The sequence below is a fragment of the Leuciscus leuciscus genome, assembly GCF_965113295.1.
Source record: "Leuciscus leuciscus genome assembly, chromosome: 8".
Classification (NCBI taxonomy): Eukaryota; Metazoa; Chordata; class Actinopteri; order Cypriniformes; family Leuciscidae; genus Leuciscus; species Leuciscus leuciscus.
Window position 1 is genome coordinate 38,354,637 of NC_138732.1, and position 21,713 is coordinate 38,376,349.

Sequence of the window (21,713 nt, forward strand, 5' to 3'; positions counted from 1 at the left end):
GGAAAATGGCTCATAATTTAAACATTTCTTCTTGTTACTACATTCTCCGCTAAATCTCCCAAGTAAAATGTCTTTGTAACTGTTACACTCCTCCAACAAACACATCTCTCCCGCTGGGGTAAACTGCACTGAGCGGCTGAGTGCGCTTACTCGATCCGCCATGTTTTTTGTTTTGAAAAGGGTCTTATTTTTAATTTACCCAGAATGCATTGCAGTGTAGTCCTACTTAAGATAGTCAGAGTCTTAAGTGCTTTGTGCAACGGTCTGATTTAGATGTCTATCTGAAGTCTGACTATCTACTATATCTAAGCCAAAGTCAAAGTCTATCTTTGTGAAACCGGCCCCAGGCCTTAAACTTTATGAAGTGAGGATCACCAAATAAGTAAAGAATCTAAAGATTGTTGATATTTAATGAGCGAACAGAACTTTCAAACAATACATATTTTGTACCATTGGAAAAACATTGGCATGTAATGACTTGAACATGTAGTGGATATGGAGTCCAGTAAAAGTGTTTGAGCACATACACAGTCAAAGGAAGCAATAATCACCCCAAAATTAGGGTCAGTGCAAAAAAACAATAAGCATTGGCTAATGAGGATCCTCGTAAGAGAGAAGCATATCATGGGTATATCAATTATAAATGTATACAATTACAGTCTCTGAAAAGGGGCACACAAACAGGACTCAAACATTCAAGAGGACAAAATTCAAAAGGATTACTCGCCCACTTACAATACCGTACTGCTATCCCATATCTGTTTGTACTATAGGAAAACAAGGTCATTATTTCGCCATCACCTCACAGGGCAGTCCCACAGTCTGAAAACAGCCTGGTAATAAACATATCCCGTATTAGGATTTACATGCTAGAAGTCCTAATAAATACTGACCTCAGCAGTCTCTTCCTAAATATATACAGAGAGAGGTATCAAAATGTGTTTACATTGGATTCACCTCGTTCCTTTTGCTTTGTGATGCAGACTGCTCTCGATTGACCACAGGAAAACAGTCGGGATTACTCATTAAGGATTAAAAAAGCTTCATAAAAATGCCAGCCAAAGTATACAGTGGATAAATGCATAGGATTGATTTCTTACCAACTGAATATGGAAACTCATATTGATGGTGGCAGCACACACACATAGAGACACTCTCACTCTCTCACACTCTCTCTCTCTCTCTCACACACACACACACACACACACACACACACACACACACACACACACACACCAAAGGCAGAGCTCTCTGTACTTCTGTTTGCACCATTAGGTGAATGTCATAAAACAATTCTAGGTCACATTTCACCCCAAAATGAAAAGAAAAAGGAAATTCGAGGAATCATATTGTGCATAAATAACAAGAAACCTATTTTACTTTGTGACATCCCGATTTTCATTATTGTAATGCATCCAGACATTTTCATTTTAAGATTTGCTGTAAGCCTCATTATTCTCGATGGGTTTTCTCATTATTGCTTATACAGACTTTGTTTATTGTAATACAATGCTTTTTAATTTAAATCAGCATAAATTAAAGCCAGGATAAGAAATAATACCAAAATGTTTAAATACTTCACAGTTTTTTGCACATTTTTGATATAATATACTTTCTTTCTTTCGGGTGGAATATGATCTGGACAGGTTCTCTAGGTTTTAAAAGATTCATTCAACTATCTGAGAAATAAAACTCTAGAAATACCTCCAAATGGGCGCTGATAAATTTGATCCGAGATGTGTCCGTATGTTGTCATCAAAGCAGGATAATAAACAGTCCAACAGGTCTATGACCTCTGAAAATGCCAGTGATTGTCCTGTGGCTCTCCTTTTCATAAAATATGAGAAATATACTTGATAACATTCAGCATGATAAGTTCTAGGTAATCAGCATAACAAGAAAAGTCCTCACTGTTCCCGATATATTTGGCTCTCAAAAAACATGCTTTTCTGGCATGGTCCAGGGTCTGGAATGCAGTCGTCTCATTCAACGATTGGTGCTTTCTTAAACCACTCTTAATGCTAAAGTCAGTTAAGGGTCCCACTAGTAAAATAAATAAGAAACCAATGTCAGAGTAAAAACAGTGAATAGATTAGATGTTTTAATAGATTACTAGAACTAGATTTTTACACTGAGAGGTGTTGCCAGGATTGCACTGTTACTATATTTAATTCACATTTTGAATGTCATGTCTATAGTCCACACTGAGCAGGAGTTACACACTTAACTTTAATACTAAGTGCAAGGGAAACTCTTTAACCACATTTTAATTGTGATAGTGGTGCTAAAATCGATACTCACCAAGGGTTCGTCCACTCCAGTGATTATGATTCAGTCCTAATAATGACTGAAGGTCCATTTTCATCTGAAACAACATTTGATTGGAGAGATTTATTTGATCCAGTCTTTTTCATATTCATTTGAACAATGTGATCTGAGAATAATTGACTAAATGTGACGCATTCTGGCAAAATGAGTGGGAATGCGCACAGGCTGATTACGAGCTACAGGCAAAACAAATGAAATTGAGGTTTTCACAAAAATGCCCTCGTCTAGCGATCCCAATGCTCCTAATAGCTATTAAACATCTAAAAGTATCTTTATTTGTAAGTTTTCTGCGAGGAGTACCTTTCCCTTGTCCATGAAAAACTGCATTTTACTCTGCTCGCTTCTCAGCACAAGTTTGGTATCATTTTAAAGCGCAACATTCCAACTTTGTGAATATTCACAGTGAATGCTCGATGGCACGAGTCTGAACCAATCAAATGTGATTTTCAAACTCATGCTGAAAACTGAGACAGCGCGCAATCCCGATAAACACATACAGAATTACAGCATTTCAAAATTCTGTCTTGGGAAGTATTCACGCTGACATTATCAGTGTCTTAAGTGAACGTTTGGTTAACTGTTGGGGAAAAACATCTGATGTGTAACATTATATTAGATCCACGCGGTACAGTAGGTCTGAATATATAGGCTGTCTGTTTCATTAATGTTAATCAAACATTTGTGGTATCATGGGGGAAAAAAAGTTGAATATATATTTTGTTTTGGAATCTTCACAATTTTAACTCGATTTTTCTCCACATGGACTTTGCTGACTCTGTCGACTTCAAAAGGGTGTTGCTCATCATTTAGAAGGTTTTCTTAAAAGAGAATGTGAAAATAACAATAACAATTTTTTTTTTAATTTGCTCATTGTGACTCATTTTGCCAGCACGGGTCACAAATATCAATTCATGCTGAACCCAAACATCCCTAAAACTTAAGAAGTGCATTACATAAACTGAAAATATCACAATATTATAATTGTTATTGTGAGTGCAGTTCCTAATATTACATATTTTGATTCATGGAAATGGGCAAGTATATAAATGCAATGTAAATTTACTTTTCTGTGAAAATAAAAGTTTTACAAGGTGGAAAAAAAAGTCAATATTCCGACCATGCGACTGAATATAGACTTTATAGCCGCTGACTCTTATCAAACTTTACCATTGTTCTTCTACAGTATCATACATTTGTAGATCATAGTAACAACAGGTCAAACTGTGCATGGCTCATCGCTACCATAGTAAAAAATAAACATAAAAAAATAACTATATTATATACTACAGTATGTGGTTTGCATTAGTATTTTAGTTGCAAATACTATAGTACAACACTATAGTATTTGTTATGAAAATAGTAGCCTAAAGACTTCTAGTATGAATACAAATGCAAAATACTGCCATAGCTTCATAACAAATTGAAGTGCTTCAAATTGGATCTTAAAGGGCTGTTTAATAAAAGACGCATGTAAAAAAAAAAACAAAAAAAAAAAACAGTCTGGAGGCCTTAAACAGACCATTTCTTTTAATTACTTATTTATTTTCAGCCTAGGGTTGGGTGTCGTTTGAATTTTAACAATTCAGATTCTGCTTATAACAATAAAAACGACTCCTAATTTTAATTCCAATAAGGTAAAAAATAATAATAATTTATATCATTCACATTTATTCTAAGTCTTATTGCAAAACATTTCATTGTAGCTGAATACCATGAACAAAAATCAACAGGCTAACGAACACTTACACAAGGAACTTCTGCCTATGGTTTAAAAATACCATAAAAACAACTAGCATCACTAATATAAATTTCAAGCATAAACACTCAGTAATTAAAAAAGAACAAATAAACAAATTAGCAGTTGCACAAATAAATACAACTGAACAAAAATAAAATTGAAATAAAGTGTTTTAAGATTTTCAGGTACAGAAACTATAAAATAAAATGTCAAATTTTAAATAACACTATATTTAAAATGTATATTTTATTTATAAAGTGCAATGCATTTGCTTTTATTGTTTGTTTAATGTTCTTATAGAGACGGCAGCAGGAATATTAGGCTGTTGTCACTTTAAGAGCTGCACTGATCCAATATACTGTTACACGAGCGTTTTCTTTCTCAACGGTTTACGATGTTATAACAAGAAAGAAGGGCATACATGAGGGTGAATAAACAATGACAATATTTTCATTTTTGAATGAACTATCCCCTTTAAGTTATGGAACAACTGACATTTGGTGGCACCAAAGTATTTCAGATATACCTGATAGTACATTGAAGTTCAAAATTACATCCTGAGCTTTAGTTGCTGCATTTAAAGATACATTTAAATGTATAACATACAATTAAAATCACTTAGACACATTGTTGATCTCACCTGCACTTTCTTCATCTGATCCACCGTCCTCTAACCATTGCTCCTCATTGGCCAATAGAGGATTCTCGGATTCACGCAGGGTCCTCAGCGGGAAATAGTGCCCATCACCCTGGCTATAACATACAAACACACAGAACACATGGAAAATATTTACATAAGGCATACTTCATAGTGCATTTTGAAATTTGCATCCATGACGTTTGTGCTTGAGCCACACAAGCCGCGTTTCCATTACAGATTTGCGCAAATGTTTTGCGCTATTATCTAAATATCGATAAAAAACTATTGCGAAATGACGGCGTTTCCATTAACCGATGTTATGCGACTAAAACGTCTTTTTTTCTCTCGCGATAAGTCATTCCAAAAATCACGGCAACGGACGTTGGTTATAATATCACAGCCACCGCATTAGACATTATTATTATTATTAATGGAAGGAGACGTGGCGTGTTATCCAAGCATTAATGGCAGGGAAAGACCCCCGAACGACACATATAAGGAGTTTCTGGGTGTTTCGCCCTCATTTCTGCTCCGATTGTGGCATTTCTTTGAGATTTAGAATCCAGTATTCCTATAGGCTAATTATTGTTTCTTTTATGAATTTAATAAATAATTCTGTCTCGTGTTCTGTCCAAATGATCCATGTAGGCAACTTTTGTGTCTATTTGTTTTTCCTTTTTTAACCCCTAATTGAAAAACGAAAAATGAACGGTTGTTGTCTTCTTAAAACAAGTTGAACACCAAAATTTTAATTTGAACTGGCTACACACAACTGCTGTGCTTTATTTATGACTTTTTGCCCCTTTATTAAACATTTAAAATATTCACAAATTAATATGGAAAACATGTCGATTTTACTGGTTTTCTAAGGCCAAATTAGAAACTGGAATTGATGTATTTCCCGCAGTGCTGAATGAGAAGAGCCATTAATATAATTAATAAACTATTGTTTTCTAAGTGTCGGCTAAAATCACATCTCCATCTCCGCTGTTATCAGATGCGCTTTTAGAGAGAAATGCAACTTTCATACGGATTAGCCTACATAATCAGAAGGTATTAGCTTTCGATTCGAATTTGTTCGTTTTAAAGTGGACATTTCAAGCTTTAGCCTACACAGGCTATATTTTGTTTCAGTTCTCGCTCCCCAGTTTACGGAGATCATGTGCGTCTGATTGTTTCTTTTATTTTACAAAAGCACAGCATTTTCTTGTTATTGTGAGTTTACACAAATAAAAGTGGTTGAGAATAATGTATTATTATTTTCTGTCTGACCAGAAATGATAGAGTATAAGTTGTTTCCACTGTTGATAGGAAAATGCAAGTGTTTGCGGCCGCGCCTCCGTGTCATGCAGTGCGCGCTCCACGCTCAGCTTTGTTCCTTTTTTGCATAAAAGCCTCTTCTAAATATAGCCTATTAAATGTTATAATAAAATAATATAAAATTATTATTATTTGCGTAGCTATACATGGACTTCAAACACACTGCGTCTTCTAAGTCAGGTGACTGTAAATGCGCAAAAACTGTTTCCATTGCAGTTTTGCGAAATATTCATTTTTCGAATTGCCTGAAAAACCACCTCATGAGAGCGTAAAAACTTTTTTGCGATAAATGGGAGTTTTTGCGAAATTGACGTGTTTCCATTAAGCGTATTTTCAATTCGCAATTTCAATTTGCGCAATTTGAAGGGTAATGGAAACGCGGCTACAGTTGCTTTTGAGTGCGACCAGTTTTGATATGAGCTCACCTTGTGAACACAGGAATAAACCAGAGCTTTTTATCCTCCCCGAACACCTGCTGGAGGTTTCTGCTGAGCCCAACATGAAAGCCATTCCTGTCAGGCCCGTTCTGAAACACCGGTGCAGAAAACGCCTCTGGAAAACAGACACGTTCATGGAGGTCAAACAGTCCACAAAAAATAAATAATGAGCCACATAAATCACATCTGCTAACCAAAGGTCATGCAAGCGGTATACAACTATGACCTTTAAACGTCTAGCAGAAACACAATGAAAGGATAAATGAAAATCAAGGAATTCAGTACAAAAAGAAGTGAAATCTTCCTCACCTAGCGTTGATCTGTTTTTAGCCACCAGCCAACAGTGGTAGCCAAACAGGAACATGAGACTGACAAAAAACATGAGAGCCACAAACAACAGGAAGAGCACGTGGAATTTGGCGGAGCCATTGGGCAGATCTCCCTAACAAACAAATGCAAAGAGACTTGAAATGTATGTGTTTAACACAATTAACAAATACACATTTTTAATATAATTTTTTTTTCAAGTTATAATGATGGAACACAGTTTTAAAGAATCTCTTTGCATCTACAAGTGCACACACCACAACTTCATTCACATGCAAAAACCAGCTATCGTCAAAAAGCCAATATCATTCTACTTGCCCGTAAAGGGATAGTCATTAAATATTAATTCTGATATATTAAAGTGTTGAACGTTCGCCGGTTCCCGTCTCCTTCTTCCCTTATCAACATACATTGCTACAGTTCCTATGTTCCCACTTCCACCGTCATCCGCTCAAACAACTTGATGGAAAATTCTTGATGAATAATCTGCGTATGTTTTTTGTTTTGTTTTTTGAGAATTTTGAAAAGATTCGCTTCACATTTGGATGGAAACACAACTAATGAAGAGACAGAAATCACACAGATTTCATATAAAAAGATCTTCATTTGTGTTTCAAAGATGAACGAATGTCTTACGGGTTTTCATATTTGGGTGAACTATGCCTTTAAGCTTGTGCTCAAATAGATTTGTATTTGCTCAATGCTAAAAATAGAAGGACATTGGTGATGACTAGTTAGTACTTTGTTCTGATTCAGGGGTTCCCAATCCTGTTCCTGGAGATCCATCTACCTGCAGAGTTCAGATCCAACCCCGATACAACACACATGTCTGTAATTATCAAGAGCTCCTGAAGATGTTTATCAGCTCGTTCAGTTGTGTTTGACCAGGGTTGGAGCTGAACTTTGCAGGAAGGTAGATCTCCAGGAACAGGATTGGGAACCCCGTTCTAATTTGATTAAAGGTGGTACTTGGCCTGACCAATATCATTTATTTTTAAAGAGGGTTCTTCAAATCAACCTTTTTGCTACTTTCTGCTCTTTTTGACTTCATAGTTCGGGATAGTTGTTGTTGTTGTTGTTGTTGTTGTGCCATCAGCCAATCAGCACTGTTATGATCTCATTTTCCTGCAGCTCTAGGGTCATTAGCCACATGGCAAATACAGATCTGAACTATTGATGGCAGATTTCAAATCACATTCTTCAGCACCAGCCAAGCAACTAAGATTGTAAATGCTAATGCATTCTCAAGAAAAATAAAAATAAAAATTGTAAGTGTATATCTACTTACACAGTAGTTTATTAGCTTTAAAGAGTACACTAGCATAGTGTCATGTGAAAGAGAAGGGTAACCCTTTAGGGTTTTTAGAATTGTATGGTTTTACGTATCAGAACATAATAAAAATCATACGGTCGTTAGCAGGTCTTAAAATTAGGTAAATACAAAGTTTAACCACTTAAATCAAATTGTGAACTCTTACTTTTCTACAGGGTTCACACTCTTTTTGACCAACTAAAACCAAATTTCCATGCCTAAACATTTAACCTTTTATTTAGAAAACAGCATTGGTGTGGTGTTCTTATTTTGCAAATGTGCGGTTATGTGATTTCATTGATAGGAATAAATGCTTATGACAGTTTGACGGATAACATTTTATATTAATACAATCAAAACAAACAAACACACTGCAGAGCTCAAAGGATTATCAAAAGTTGTTCTTAAATGGAGTCAAAACTTGAAAGAGAATTAGAGACACTGATCAAAATCAGATGTGAGAAACAGTATAACAGCAGTATAAAGTATCACGTGCTATCGGAATTATCGTAGAAATTAGCATGAACATTAACAATCTCTTAAATTGTATTTACCACTGGGAAGCTCTGGAATAATTTTGAAACCAAGTTCCTGAGATAGACATGCCATAAACTTTAAACATGGTGGAGGAGAGAAAGATTGCTTTTCTTTTTAGTCTGTCCACAACAGCTTCATCACCTTGTCTTGTCATTAAAGTAGTGCATGTATGAATTATATGTAAGACATGTATGAATTATAATCTGAAGTGTATTGTATGTTTTATACACAGTGAAAATAGCCTATATTTGAGAGAAAATCCAGAATCGTCAGCAAGCTGACCATCTATCCTAGATACTGAGGTGAATGTTTATATTATGTTTGTCAACGAACGGGACGCTACATAGCATTTTGGCTTTAACAAGATTTTCCCAATAAATAGGTAAGTTTAAGGCCTGGGGCCGGTTTCACAAAGATAGACTTTGACTATGGCTTAGATATAGTAGATAGTCAGACTTCAGATAGACATCTAAATCAGACCGTTGCACAAAGCACTTAAGACTCTGACTATCTTAAGTAGGACTACACTGCAATGCATCCTGGGTAAATTAAGACACTTTTCAAAACAAAAAACATGGCGGATCGAGTAAGCGCACTCAGCCGCTCAGTGCAGTTTACCCCAGCGGGAAATATGTGTTTGTTGGAGGAGTGTAACAGTTACAAAGACATTTTACTTGGGAGATTTAGCGGAGAATGTAGTAACAAGAAGAAATGTTTAAATTATGAGCCATTTTCCCTTTTCTTTTTGCTGTTTGTAATGTGACTGATTGTTACTGCTGGTTGCCAAGGTAACATAGAGTCTTAGACCTAAGTTAGCCTGGGGGGAAGGTGTCTAATTTTTGGGTCTAAATTAAGTCAGTCTTTATTTTTGTGAAACAGTCTAACTTGCATTAGCCTAGACTATGAGCAAATGTTAGACTTGTCTAACACTATAGACCTATCAGAAGAGGGAACTAGGAAATTTCCGATAACACGTGAAGGCAGCATAATTATTTATATTACATTCAACATTATTGGGGAACCTTTCATAACCATTTACCTCAAATCATCACTTATAACCTCCATCACTGAAATAAACAAATAAGGCTTATTCTCTTGTGCACATGTAGAATTAAATGGTTCAGTGACTGGTATAATACCAAACAAATTATGATAATAATTATATATAATGATTTTAGTAAGTGACAATTAGCAAAAGAGAGACACACTTCACTGAAATAAGTAATTAAATGGCAATTAGCTTAACAATGTAAAAGTATGTTGCTGTCTCTAATTGGACAGGCAAGATGAAAAACATGATATTTTAACTGTGTGGGTTAATTGAGTTCAACATAACGCTCTGATTCAATATTTTAGTACAAAGCATAATAAAGAACACATTAATAACTATATACTGTATTTAAAAAATGACCTTCCATGATTTCTCCATGACTTTCCCAAGTCCCAAGAAATATAAAATTCCCTGTTATTTCCAGGTTTTCCATGACTGTATGACCCCTGGCCTGTATCTATAAGTTTTATAGTTTATTATACTTGCCTAAGTTTATTTGAGCTCAATATATTTTAAAAGTCAAAACTGCTCACCACCCAGAACTTGAGGAAGTACTGAAACACTGTTGATGCGATGAAGACGCAGTAGATCATGGAGTAAGACAGGAACAGCAGAAAGAACTTATAGTTGGAGAATCCAACACAGTTGTTTACCCTAAAGAGTGCAGAAGACAAAAACATCACATATCCAACATTTCAGATCATTCAAACTATAATATTGTTGCTTATGAGATACACATTTAAAGGTACACTATGTAACTTTTGGCCCTCTAGCATTTAAAAAAACAAAACTGCATGCATTCTGCGGAAGAACTGTTTTGGTTGATCTTCGGCTCAGCGTGGATGTGCGGATGAATATGATTCTTTCTAATAACTAAAGACAGAGTGATTATCCTCCTGCTCATAAAACATATTACTAAGCTTAAGAGAAATCAGCAGTTTAGATGGAAAGGATCTCGAGCTGACTTAGATGAAGACGTTACTGTAGCTTTACGCATTGATAGACATGCTACTTCTTTGAAAATAAACTCCAGCACAACAACCATAATGAAATGATCTTCACAATAGATAATACTTTACAATGTTAGAGAGACAAATATGGCAGTTTATCTGTTCAATAAAACACCTTACTCTCCTGCTAACACCATCATCTCCACCTCGCTTTACAACACTTCAAACCCCTCAGTTCTCTCCATCTCCTAAAGCCAAGCTGATGTTGATTCTTGTTTTATTACCAGCTCTGTCTCGTTCTCTTTTCTCCAGCAGACTCTCCTCTGTTCCACACACACACACACACACACACACACACACACACTCAGGATCTGATGTTGATTCTTGTTTTATTACCAGCTCTGTCTCGTTCTCTTTTCTCCAGCAGACTCTCCTCTGTTCCACACACACACACACACACACACACACTCAGGATCTGATGTTGATTCTTGTTTTATTACCAGCTCTGTCTCGTTCTCTTTTCTCCAGCAGACTCTCCTCTGTTCCACACACACACACACACACACACACACACACTCAGGATCTGATGTTGATTCTTGTTTTATTACCAGCTCTGTCTCGTTCTCTTTTCTCCAGCAGACTCTCCTCTGTTCCACACACACACTCAGGATCTGATGTTGATTCTTGTTTTATTACAAGCTCTGTCTCGTTTTCTTTTCTCCAGCAGACTCTGACCTAACCTCCCACAGCACACACACACACACACAATCTGATGTTGATTCTTGTTTTATTACGAGCTCTGTCTCGTTCTCTTTTCTCCAGCAGACTCTGACCCTGACCTCCCACAGCAGACACACACACACCTAGACAGACACACAGACACACACACACACACACTCAACTAACCTCTGCCACTCTCAAGTCAAGTCATCTTCATTTATATAGCGGTTTTAACAATATAGATTGTTCCAAAGCAGCTTTACAATGATAATAGGAAATTAAAGTAAAGCTCTAGAATAAAGTTATTGTCCAACTCTCAAAGCAGACACACGTCTAAGCAGCCGGAGCAACTTTACTCTATTTACGGATATGACGAGACACACAGTCGAAGGATGCTTGTATGCCAATTTCCCTGTGAAAACCATCCCTTCAGGTCTAAAATATAAACGCTCATAATAGGCTTACCATAGCGAATCAGGGTGAGACAAAAACTCATTTTGGAAGAATGATTGATTATGTATTGGTTAATTTTGAACAAAAAAAGTTACATAGTGTACCTAACAGAACAGAAAACAATAAATGACTTGATTCCTTATATAATAAATGTTTATATACCATGGACAATGGTGATCCATTTTCAAAACACATCTATAAAAACACAGGGGAAAAAAGACACAGTGAATCCAGGTCATTTTGTTCAACTGCAGCCTGTAACTTTAATTAAAACAAGGCTTTTGTGTAGAGAGATCTGTTATCAGGAACTGGGACTGGTGTGGTGCTCGACTTACGTTTCACACACGGAGCAGTGGTGACAGCGGTCTGGCTTTATCACCTGACAGCGATCACAGAACCTGATAGCTGAAGACATGGAGATAAAGGAGATCAGCTGCCCACCTTCACATCCGATCACATGTTTAACTGGCAAACATTCTGCTTAATGACTATATAGCTGCAGCTGCTGTGGAAATGTACACATTAAAGACAGGTGGCTGTGTGTACCTCCAGACTGAGCGCGTGTGAAGATGGGAAGTTTCTTGGCAATATCCGCGAGAATCTGCTTCTGAACATCCGGTCTCTCTTCCATCTCATATCTTTCTTTATCAGTGTATGATAACTGGAACTGGAACAAAACAAAAGTTTATCAAACACATGAATGAAGAAACTGAAGTCTTATTAGAGCATCATTAGGATGTTTTGCATGACAATCAAGAAAAGTTCACCTACAACTGCCATTTTTTGTGTAATTGCCATTATTCTCAAAAGTGATTCTCAGTATTGTAATACAGAACTACAAAAGGAAATTACAATAATACAATGTTTTAAATAAAAAACAGAGGTACACAGGCAGTACAAAAAGCATCACCATAAATTAGATCGATTTTATTAATAATATTATTTTTAATATATAATTCTTATTATAATAATTTCACATCACAGTAATGAGTCAAAAAAAAAAATTATATAGCACTTTTCACAATGGCCATTGATTCTAAGCAGCTTTACAAACAAACAAACAATAAATAAATAAATAAATAAATAAATAAGTGTGTGTACATAAGTACATAAATTCTGTAAGGTCTTCAGAAAATGATGCATTAATAATATATTTGTCTGTAAACTGCCAGTAAGCAAGCCAAAGGTGACTGTGACAAAGAAAGAGTAACTGCATAAGGTGTTAGTAGTGGGAGAAAAGTCTCCATGCTAATTAACTAAGTTCAGTTCAGCTAGTTAGCTAAACTTGTCACATGGTAGATGTGAGACAATTCAGGGGAAATGTGCTTAATTATGAAACTAATGCAAAACATATGAAGTAATGTAAAAATTAAGTAAAATATAATTTTACATGGAGTAAAATATGACTCTGGCATTGCCACATTCGGATTCTCACAAGCACTATTAAGACAACTAACATAACAAATCACAAGCACCTTTTTAGACGGTATAGATGGTGGAGTAAAGATGGCCTTCCAATAGGTCCACCAAAACATTATAAAGCACACATGGAATATCAACAAATAGGCCACTGTGAAAAAAAACAACAAACACACATTACATGCTATCACAAGTAAAAGTCATGATATGTCATTACATTTGTGTCATAAGTTGATAGAAGCTCAAGTCATAAGACCAATGAGGGTGTGTAAGAACTACGGCTGTGTTTACACTGGCACAAAAAATCGGATTTTTTTTACTCACATCCGGAATTTGTTGCACACAGTTAAACAGAAGAAATCTGCACAAGATCTAGTTTTTTTCGCATCTGATCTGAGCCACTTCTGGTTTTAAATCAGATAGGCTATATATCCGATTCCTGGACATCTGACCTACGTCTAAACACGCATATCCAATTCCCCTTTAAATTACAAGCCACCACTAGGCGAGGGCGACACGCTTCCCACAAAGATATTTTTTAATTTTGCATTATGAATCAGATGTGCCTGTATGCGCTGGCGGGTTTTTTTTTTTTTTGAGGCGGAAACTGTGTGTTTGTTCAACCTCTTCCCTGTGTGTTTTACAGATAAAACAGCTTCACTACTGAAAGCTACATCACATTTCTCAGCAGAGACCGGGCTCGCAAAATTTCAGAATCGCTGGTAGCCCTTCGGACGGGCACTCTTCAGGGTTTGGTAGCCCGAAATTAATTTTACTAGCCCAAATAAAAAGACAATTTTGAATGTGAAAAATTGGTTAGGAGTCAAAACATCAATCAAAAACTTTTTCAAAACACAAATATCAACAATTGGATATAAAATAATCAAATTAGAATCATCATCAATGTGTGTGTCCAGTGTGTGGCTCATGAATCAGTCTGTGTCAGACTCTGAATCAGAGATATGTGCAGCTCCGTTGTTTTAAAGTCTGACAACGTTAAAAGTGTTCATTTTCTGATGGAATAATTCACATATTGAAGTGTAGCAATCAATAATAATAATAACAACAATACCAGACTTTTTTGAGGCAAGTAAATGGTGCTGTAATTATTTATGCTGTTTATAAAGCAGAATATATGATGGTCAAGTCACCTTTATTTATGTAGCGCTTGTTACCATACAGATTTGTTTGTTTCAAAGCAGCTTTACAGTGATAGTGTGTTAGCACATGGATTCAAACATATTTCTGACACGCAAAGTAAAGCATTCGTGTGAAAGTGGAGCTTTAATTTTTATTGATCATGTGTATAGGCGTAATTTGCGGGTGGGACATGTCCCCACCACTTTTTCTCAGGATCGATATTGTCCCCCACCACTTTTTGAAACATTATGATGTACCAAATACAAATAAATAAAACATCTCCAGTTAACTAGCAGAGCATTCATTTAGTTCGTTATTAAATAAGAGACGATCTAGCGCTAAAATGTGTTTTTGAAATCAAGCTGATGGCTCGTTGCCGCTGCTATGAGTTGCATGGATACAATATATGGATAGTGATATGGATAGTGTTCTCTTGTGGCTCGCTCACAGTCTTCACTCGGACGCGCTCTTCAATCTATCGCCGTTGCGGAGACTCTCTATTCGTTCCGGTGAAATCACAAAACAAAATGCACACAAACGTGTCCCTGCTTGATATAGACTGCAACCACTGATGATGAACATATTCGGTTTAAAAAAATAAATTAAAAAAAGAGTGCGCATTAGAATCTAGAACCTCCTTCATGCTTGGCAAAACAATTTTTTTCCTAAAATTGTTATCGCACATATATCTGATTTAGCATTGTATTAGCAATACCAGACATGAATTTTAATAGCATGACCATTCAAAACCAGAGGGTCTACTATGCGCATAGTAAAGTGATCACCGACGATCATTCTGGGTGTAACTGATGTAAACACAGATATCGAAGTGAATGTAAAAAATCGGATATGGTCAGAATATCGGATCTGTGCATTAACGCTGGAATTGCCCAATTTTAAAGAATTTATCCTCAACTAGTTTTGTGGTGTAGGTCTACGTATTTTATAATGTTAACTTCAGATAATACTAATAGTAATTTAAAGATGTGGTAGCATTGGATCTGGATGGGAAGGATAACTAAGGTGTGTGTCGTTATTCTGCCCTCTCACACCGCGTCACAGGTTCGTGGATCTGAGTGTCACGATTTCGGTTTCATATCGCATATCGTTACAGAATGTAAGGTCTACTTCTGTAGTTATTTTGGTGAAAGTAACTCAAAAGTAATACAGGAGTAATGTAACGCATTACAATTCGGAGACAGTAATATTGTAAGGTAAAGAATTATGTTTAAATAACAGTAACAAGTAATGTATAATGTATTACAGTTTGGAAGTAACTTGCACAACACTGATTAAGACGTGCAGTGTAAACACAGCCCTGGGCTCAACTCTACTCGCAAACTGTGTTGTTTTGGTTTTTTGCAATGAATCAGCTGGTGTTTTTGTGTATGATTCTGGACCACAGTGTAACCACAGTTGCCTAAACTGCTTAGTCAAGTCTTACAAATGAGTCATCTCATTTTTTTTCTTCTTTTCTTTAAGGCTTAACAGGCCATAACAAAGTCAGTTACATAGAGACTAAGTTTATGCAACTGTAGATGAACCACAGTGTGATTAACTATAATGTGCTGCTAACATGTCATTATTTGTTTACCCCATAATGTGTGTATAGTTGTGTTTTGTGCACTTTGTTGATGTTGCAGCTTAGTTCAACTGAGAGAACATGAAAATGATACTTCCACTTCCACGTTTTAAACAAAAGCCCATTCATGAATCAAGAAGGCAGGGTTTTGCCTAATAAGCAATGACTGAAGATCACTTACCCCTCTCCAGATGATTACTGAGAGTAACTGAAAAACAGGTAATCAGTCAGGATCAGTGTCGTGAAACATAACGTGTGTCAAAACCAGCAGAAAACAGGCAGAAAGCACTGAAATCATGTGAAATCATGGCCTCACACAGGGATTATTCACACACTGTGATGCTGAATGGCTTCTAGGCAGGCAACTCAATAGGTTTGAAGACACAGCCCATGTAAACAACGCTATTATACAGGCATAACAGCGGATACAATGACTCAAACCGATTTATTTTGTATAATAATAGCAAAAATATAATACACTGGCGAACCATTGTGAAATAGCCTAAACATGACACTTCCTTGTTTCATACAAACAAGAACCATAAGCGAATTAAAAGGCATAAATGGTCAACAGTGGAATCTTACCGAAGCACAGCTCAAAGACATAGGCGTAATAAGACCAGAGGACCACAGAGGAGATGATGATGACGGGAATCCAGGAGAAAATCCTCTGACAACATCTGAGTGCTCTCGACAGAGCCATGATCAGCCCGCTCTGACATCTGCTAGCGCGCCTAGCATTTGCATATTACCTCACAACGATCTGCTCTGGCATCCACTAGTACACCTGGCCATCCAAGCCACAGCAGTATGTTGTGCGCTCGACTCATAGTAGTTTTTTTTTCTTTTTTTCTTGCATTCCAACATTAACATAACAAGACTTCACAGACTGAGAAAAAAAAAAAGACAAAAAAAACCTTAAACACTGTAGGGGGTTAAATAAAATCATGACATACTGGTTAAATAAATCAAATAATTTCCTGGCCTTATACGTTCTCATAATTCTTAAGGCATCAGTATATTGGCTCTTTTTACACAATTTAAACTGGGTGCAGTTTTTAAAACTTTACATTTGTGAACAAAATATTTTACAATATGAAATATACAATATATAACAAAGTCGCATTTTTGTCCTCCAAATGTCCTCCACATTTCACCATATCCCAAGTAATAGATGGGGAAAAAAAGATATGTTATGTTTTATCCAATTTAGCACCTCATTCCAAAATGGATTAACCATATTGAAAAAAAATTATGTTTCAGTGTCGTTATTACAAAACTGACAAGTGTTTGAATCCACATTAAATCTTAATCTTTAAAATTCCTTAGCTGGGAAAATATCATACATAATTTTGAAATGTATTTCTTTACATTTTGGTGGAAGGGAAAAATAAAAGATATTTGCTTCTGCATTCCTACTGAGATGTTGAAAAATGTAATCTCCTCTTATATGATCAGTATAGCTTTCATGCAAAAGACAATTTCTTAAAATCATATTAATACACTCCTTACCAAATAAAATTTAAGATAAACTACCTTGGGAATAAGCATGTTTTTTTTTTTGTTTTTTTTTTTTTTTACTTTCAAGTGTCATGATTCCTGTCTTGTGTTCCCCTTGTCTTGTGTGGACTTTTATGTTATTTCCTGTTCTGTGCCATGTTTTGTAGTCCTTTGTAGTGTTTCTTGTTGATTAGTTCATGATTGTTCCCAGGTGTGTCTTGTTCGCCAATCTCGCCTTGAGTGTATATATTAGGGTGACCATACGTCCTGTTTAACCAGGACATATCTGGCCAGGATTTCGAGATCGCCCAAAATGCCCGGGATTCGGCTTTTGCTTTCTACAGTCACCATTCATTATGTTTACATTATTACGTTATTTGACACTGACACGTACGTGCCAGCTTTGCAGGTCATGCATTCTGATTCACACGGATCCCGATCGAGACGAAAACACAGGAATTTTCTTAGCAATGCTAGAACGCACATCAACCGATCACTTGTTTAGCGTTCATGTAAACACTACATTCAGATTAACCAATCGGAATTAATTCAGTACTACTGAATCAAAAGGTGTACATGTAAACAAAATGAATGGCGACGAGAAAGCAAAAGCCGAATCGCGGATATTTTGGGCGATCTCGAAATCCCGGCCGGACATGACCTGGAATATGGTCACCCTAGTATATATACCCAAGTGTTTCTCATGTTCTTTGTCTGGTGTTGCCCTTGGTGGATGTTTCTTGTGAGTTGGTTGCATTTTTAGATTTAATATATATTGACAGGTTTTTGCCTGTCCCTTTTGCATGGATGTTTTTTGTGTTATTTTGTCCACGTACTACGGTGGCCGAGAGAGCTCAACGCGCTGCAACTGAAGAAAACACATGCAAATTAAGAAAACATCTTCATCAGTTTCACAACACATGTGTGCTCCAAATACTCACAACACAACCAAATACAGAAACGCGCTGCAAATAGGACAGAACAAAACGGAAATGTTTCCGGGGAACCCAATAAGTGACGGACCCGGCAGGGACGTTTTTTATTGCTCGTGAGCATTACCTATGCCCTAACGTTACTCCCTTAAAATGGCAGACGGCAGAGCCCTTGAAGTGGGCACTTTGGAGGGAGCGGGGCACTTGTGTGCCATTATGTAGCCGTTTGGAACGGACTTGATGAAGGGAGCAACGAAAGCCAATGTAATTTCCTCATTATTTTCACCTGGGATGTTCCCATGACAACGCAGCGCCGTCTCATATTTGGACCTCTTATATAGCCTACTGTCTATGATTTGGACCCTTCATTCTAACATTTCTTATGAAACTTATTTTAACATAACATGAATGTGTACAATGTAACTGATGTATATATTAATATCTTTCCCTCATGTTCTTTTTCTCTATCTTTTTTTCTTTAATTTATTTTAGTCTTCAGCTTGTTCTTTTCTGATTAGTATTCTTATGACATTGAACATATTATAAATACATTTTGTATATTGTAGGCTATACAAAGTTGTATGTCATAAACGTGTAATCTCTGTATGTTTTGCAACAAAAATAAAATAAAAAATAAAATGAAATTAAAGTAGACAGCTGTAAGCACGTCCCAGCCGGGTCCGTCACTTATTGGCTTCCCCGGAAACATTTTCGTTGTGTTCTGTCCTATTTGCAGCGCGTTTCTGATTTGTTTGTGTTGTGAACTTTTGCAGAGCGTTTCTGTATTTGGTTGTGTTGTGAGTATTTGGAGCACACATGTGTTGTGAAACTGATGAAGATGTTTTCTTAATTTGCAGGTGTTTTTCTATTTCTTCAGTTGCAGCGCGTTGAGCTCTCTCGGCCACCGTAATAAACTGCCATACTGCACTTGGATCCTCCTCTACCTTGTTTCTGAAACTCTCTGCGTTACATTAACATACTAAACATTGAATGTTCATATAATCTTCTTTTTTTTTTTTGTTTTTTTTTTTGAACTAGTGAAATAAGGATTTTCAAACCTGTATCCTGTCTCTTTCACAGTCTATGGTCCAAACACACAAAACTCACACACTCTGAGGACATCTGCTGGTTAAAGCCTTGTAAATGCCACTCGAACTGCAAAACCCCCAATATTTTGAAATGCTTTGAAACAGTAAGCCTATGTGACTTATATGTCACACTAAATAATTTAAGACATACATTTCATTCTATTTACTATTTGTTGACTATTGGAAATTTATATTCGGAAACAAACTGTGTTGCATTATTGTCCTGTTATCTCTGTAAAGCTGCTTTGAAACAATCTGTATTGTAAAAAGCACTATATAAATAAATGTGACTTGACTTAACTATTGCTATAAAAAAAAAAGAAGCAAATGTTTTAAAAATAGAAATCTTTTGTAACAACAATATACACTACTGGTCAGTAATTTGGGGTCAGTAATTTTTTTTCTTTCTTTTTTTGAAATAAATCAATACTTTTATTCAGCAAGGATGTGTTAAATTGATAAAAAGTGATAGTAAAGAAGAAATATATTATTAGAAAATATTTTTTTTTATTTTGAATAAATGCAGTTCTTTTTAACCTTTTATTCATCAAATATATTAAGTTTCCAACACTCATAATAAATCAGAATATTAGAATGATTTCTAAAGGATCATGTGATAGACTGGATGTCACATGTGACACTGAAGACTGGAGTAAATTCAGCTTTGCATCACAGAAATAAATTGTGTATAAATTAAATTTCAAATTCAAAAATAGTAATGTTTCCAAACTTTTGGCCTGTACTGTATTCGGAAACAAACTTTGTTGCATTATTTTCCTGTTATCTCTGTAAAGCTGCTTTGAAACAATCTGTATTGTAAAAAGCAAATAAATGTGACTTGATTTGACTATTGCCAGTGGTGATACACTGAGATTAAGGTATGAGGAATCACTATCCCTCCATATAGGGAATATTTGTACTTCATATCCCTGCTGAAAAAAACCAGCCTTAGCTGGTCTACCAGGCTGGTTTTAGAGGGGTTTTGTACACTTGTATCTGGTGAAGCTGGGAGACCAGCTAAAAGACCAGCTAAAACTGAACACCAGCAGCTCAGATCAGCTAGCCAACTAGCCTAGGCTGGATTTAGCTGTTTATGTTTACTGTTCAGATCGAATCACAAAAGAATAAGATATTTTTGAGGGAAGGACCGGTTATGGTTTTTCATTTTCACTTTGACAAGGAAGAAACTTTCGAGCTAGCCTGACGTCATCATACTCAGAATATAGTCAGAAACTTCCCGACCTAAAAATGTTGTGGGCGGGGCTAAGTTCGGCTGGCATCCAGGATACTTTCGAGCAGTTCTTCGAAGCAAATCAACTGTCAGGAGGTATAATTTAGTCCTTACGCAAATACTCAAGAAACAAGTGCGCACACGATTCTTTCAGGTAAAACCACACGATCCCTAGCTCATTTGTTCAGGTAATACATGTGCATTGAAAATAAATGCTACCTCTCTAGATGTTCTACCTACCTTTTTTACACATTTCACGCTGTCCTACTACACCTGACAGCTTCTTTTGTGCCTCACGAAGCATGCGACCCGTGCTTTAACTTGAAGAATGACTGTTTTAACTGCAGTTAGCACACGCCGTCAGAACACAGACATGGAAAAATAATAAAAAGGTTTCAATCAGTTTTCTATTAGGTGCTGGTAGTGAAATGGTTGAATGAGTCTATAGACCCAGTCACTCACTAAATGTAAATGAAAACTGTGTGAAGAGAAACTACATGTTAAATATCCTATATAGTCCTATGTGGGTCTTGGAGGAACGGTCTTAAATTGGTTCAAATCTTTTTTAACAAATATAACTTTTTCGGTTAAAATAGGAAATTTTAATTCATCATCACGCAAGCTAACCTGTGGGGTACCGCAGGGGTCTGTTCTTGCACCTACTCTCTTCTCTCTTTATTTACTTCCCTTAGGATCTATCTTTAGGAAACACAACGTTTCTTTCCATTGCTACGCGGATGATATGCAAATCTATCTGCCTCTGACCTCCGAAAAAAAGCATGCTCTTAGTTGTTTATCCGCGTGTCTGGACGACGTAAAATCATGGCTCTCAAAAAATTTCCTTTTTTTAAATTCAGATAAAACGGAAGTTATTGTTTTTAGCCCCTCCGAAATTAGTAGACAAAACTTACAAAATTTGGAGTTCTTAAATCTGAGTACCTCATCCCAAGTGCGAAATCTGGGTGTGATGATCGATAACAGTCTGAAATTTGACAGGCAAATTTCCTC

At 36.3% G+C, this 21,713-nt stretch overlaps 1 protein-coding gene across 1 annotated transcript; it reads right to left on the reverse strand.

The window, feature by feature from the left end:
- Positions 1–392: 392 nt before the first annotated feature.
- zdhhc15b (zDHHC palmitoyltransferase 15b) lies at positions 393–16,697 on the reverse strand. The gene is made up of 12 exons (XM_082178654.1): positions 16,540–16,697; positions 16,136–16,162; positions 13,289–13,383; positions 12,360–12,480; positions 12,149–12,218; positions 11,976–12,008; positions 10,224–10,344; positions 6,773–6,905; positions 6,452–6,578; positions 4,707–4,819; positions 2,302–2,365; positions 393–2,043 (listed from the first exon to the last, which is right to left on the reverse strand). The coding sequence occupies exons 1-11, from the start codon at positions 16,655–16,657 to the stop codon at positions 2,325–2,327; spliced, it is 999 nt and encodes a 332-aa protein (XP_082034780.1). The 5' UTR covers positions 16,658–16,697; the 3' UTR covers positions 393–2,043; positions 2,302–2,324.
- Positions 16,698–21,713: the final 5,016 nt, after the last annotated feature.